The sequence below is a fragment of a genome (genome assembly GCF_019968955.1).
Source record: "MAG: Porospora cf. gigantea A chromosome Unknown PgA_NODE_7881_length_1451_cov_253.638, whole genome shotgun sequence".
Lineage (NCBI taxonomy): Eukaryota > Apicomplexa > Conoidasida > Eugregarinorida > Porosporidae > Porospora > Porospora cf. gigantea A.
In genome coordinates, this window is record NW_027151899.1 from 1 (window position 1) to 1,451 (window position 1,451).

General features: G+C 53.9%; 1 protein-coding gene across 2 annotated transcripts; it reads right to left on the bottom strand.

Moving 5' to 3' along the window:
* Window positions 1-48: 48 nt before the first annotated feature.
* Window positions 49-1,133, bottom strand: KVP18_001581 (uncharacterized protein; the record flags this gene model as incomplete). Of its 2 annotated transcripts, XM_067951746.1 has the most annotated exons (2): window positions 49-137; window positions 166-1,133. In XM_067951746.1, coding segments are annotated over 2 exons (1,057 nt in total), but the record flags the coding sequence as incomplete, so codon positions are not given. The 2 variants fall into 2 exon arrangements, with proteins under 2 accessions (XP_067806277.1, XP_067806278.1); XM_067951747.1 differs by having other exon boundaries at window positions 132-1,133.
* Between the last annotated feature and the right edge of the window lie 318 nt (window positions 1,134-1,451).

Here is a 1,451-nt window from a genome sequence, read left to right on the forward strand (position 1 = left end):
TTAGCCCTGATGACAGGAACTCAGCCTTCTCAAATGTGTCCGTCTCACTAGTCGAGACTTGAGCCAGAAAAAACGGTAGCAACCTCCCAACCTGCCGACAGATGACAGGGCGAAAATGCGCCCAGAGGTACTCAAAGCTGCATGACGTTTCTATCAGACACACACCAGTCTTTCAGTGCCTTCAGTGGAGGCTGGAGAGCGGTGAGCTTCGACAAGGCGGCAGAAGTCTTTCGTCTCAGAACGTCCGACGGTTCGTCCTCGAAAAAGGGGTTGGTAGTCGAAGCAATCTGTGTGGTCGCCGCATTCAGGTATACTTGAACGTTTGCGAATCCGAGCAGTTGCTTAATGGCACCCAAGCAAAAACAAGCCACCGATCCAGCTGAGTTGGGTTTGGTATGTAGCAGTTTTTGCAGCTCCTCTGAGGCGACGAGGTTCAAAACGAACTGCGTCGAAAACGTCAGTGGTGCCTGGGGCGGGTGGAGGTCCGCGGTCGCAAGCAGCCGACTAAGGAAGTTGTCAACGCAATCCTGAGCGTCTATGGAGGCAACAGCTCTGTCAATCACTTGTGACTTCCAAGCGCCAATCCAGCCTGAGATGGTCCGCAGCCCGCCATTGACCTCGCCTTCTTCAGTTTCCGATTCAGTAAGACACTCAAGTTCATCTTCAACAGAGGAACGACCCTCGAGGAGTACCAACGCCAGAACGGTGACTGGGATGATATTGCTGCTGAACAGGTAGCGCTGGGTGTCGACTGTTAATTGGTCCAGGTGTGTGAGGGTCTCCGTTAATTCGAGCGTCACTACCCGCCAACACCTCTTGTCGTCCAGAAAACCACAGAGAAACTTGAGAACGGACACGACGTCCTCGGATTGAGCCGACGTCAGTGCAGTCAAGACAAGGAACCTGATGGCTAGGGGCAGCCGGCGCTCATTGGGACTCGCCATCACCCAGTTGACCAGCTGCAAGCCGCTAACCCGTTGGCGTCCGAGGGTAGCGGACGGCGATTGAGTGGACCATTGACCCTGCAGCGGCACGGGACTAAGATCGGGATTACTCAAGATCGAGTCTCTGGTCGTTCTAACCTCCAACAAGATTTCAGCGCCGTAAGCCTCCTCCGAGACAAAGATGGGCATGGAAATCCACAGAAATCAAAAACGGCTAAAACAGGGGCGCCGAAAAAGAAGTAATCGTTATCAATGTCACAGCAGCACGCAGTACAAACAGAATGGGAGTCTTCAAAAATCGCGCGTTTCGTTCGACATGGTCCGAATCCAACGGTTGCCGCTCTCAGGTGGACAGCTGGTCAGGTACGACATACTACAGGTAAAGAGACAGGGGGAGTTGTCAACAGGTGGCATTCGCCGCAGACGAAGCAGACATCCAGCTCGATCAGGGTGAACCTGGCGAAGGTCCGAGAGATGTCATTATCATGCACGGCTGCGGCTGGTCCG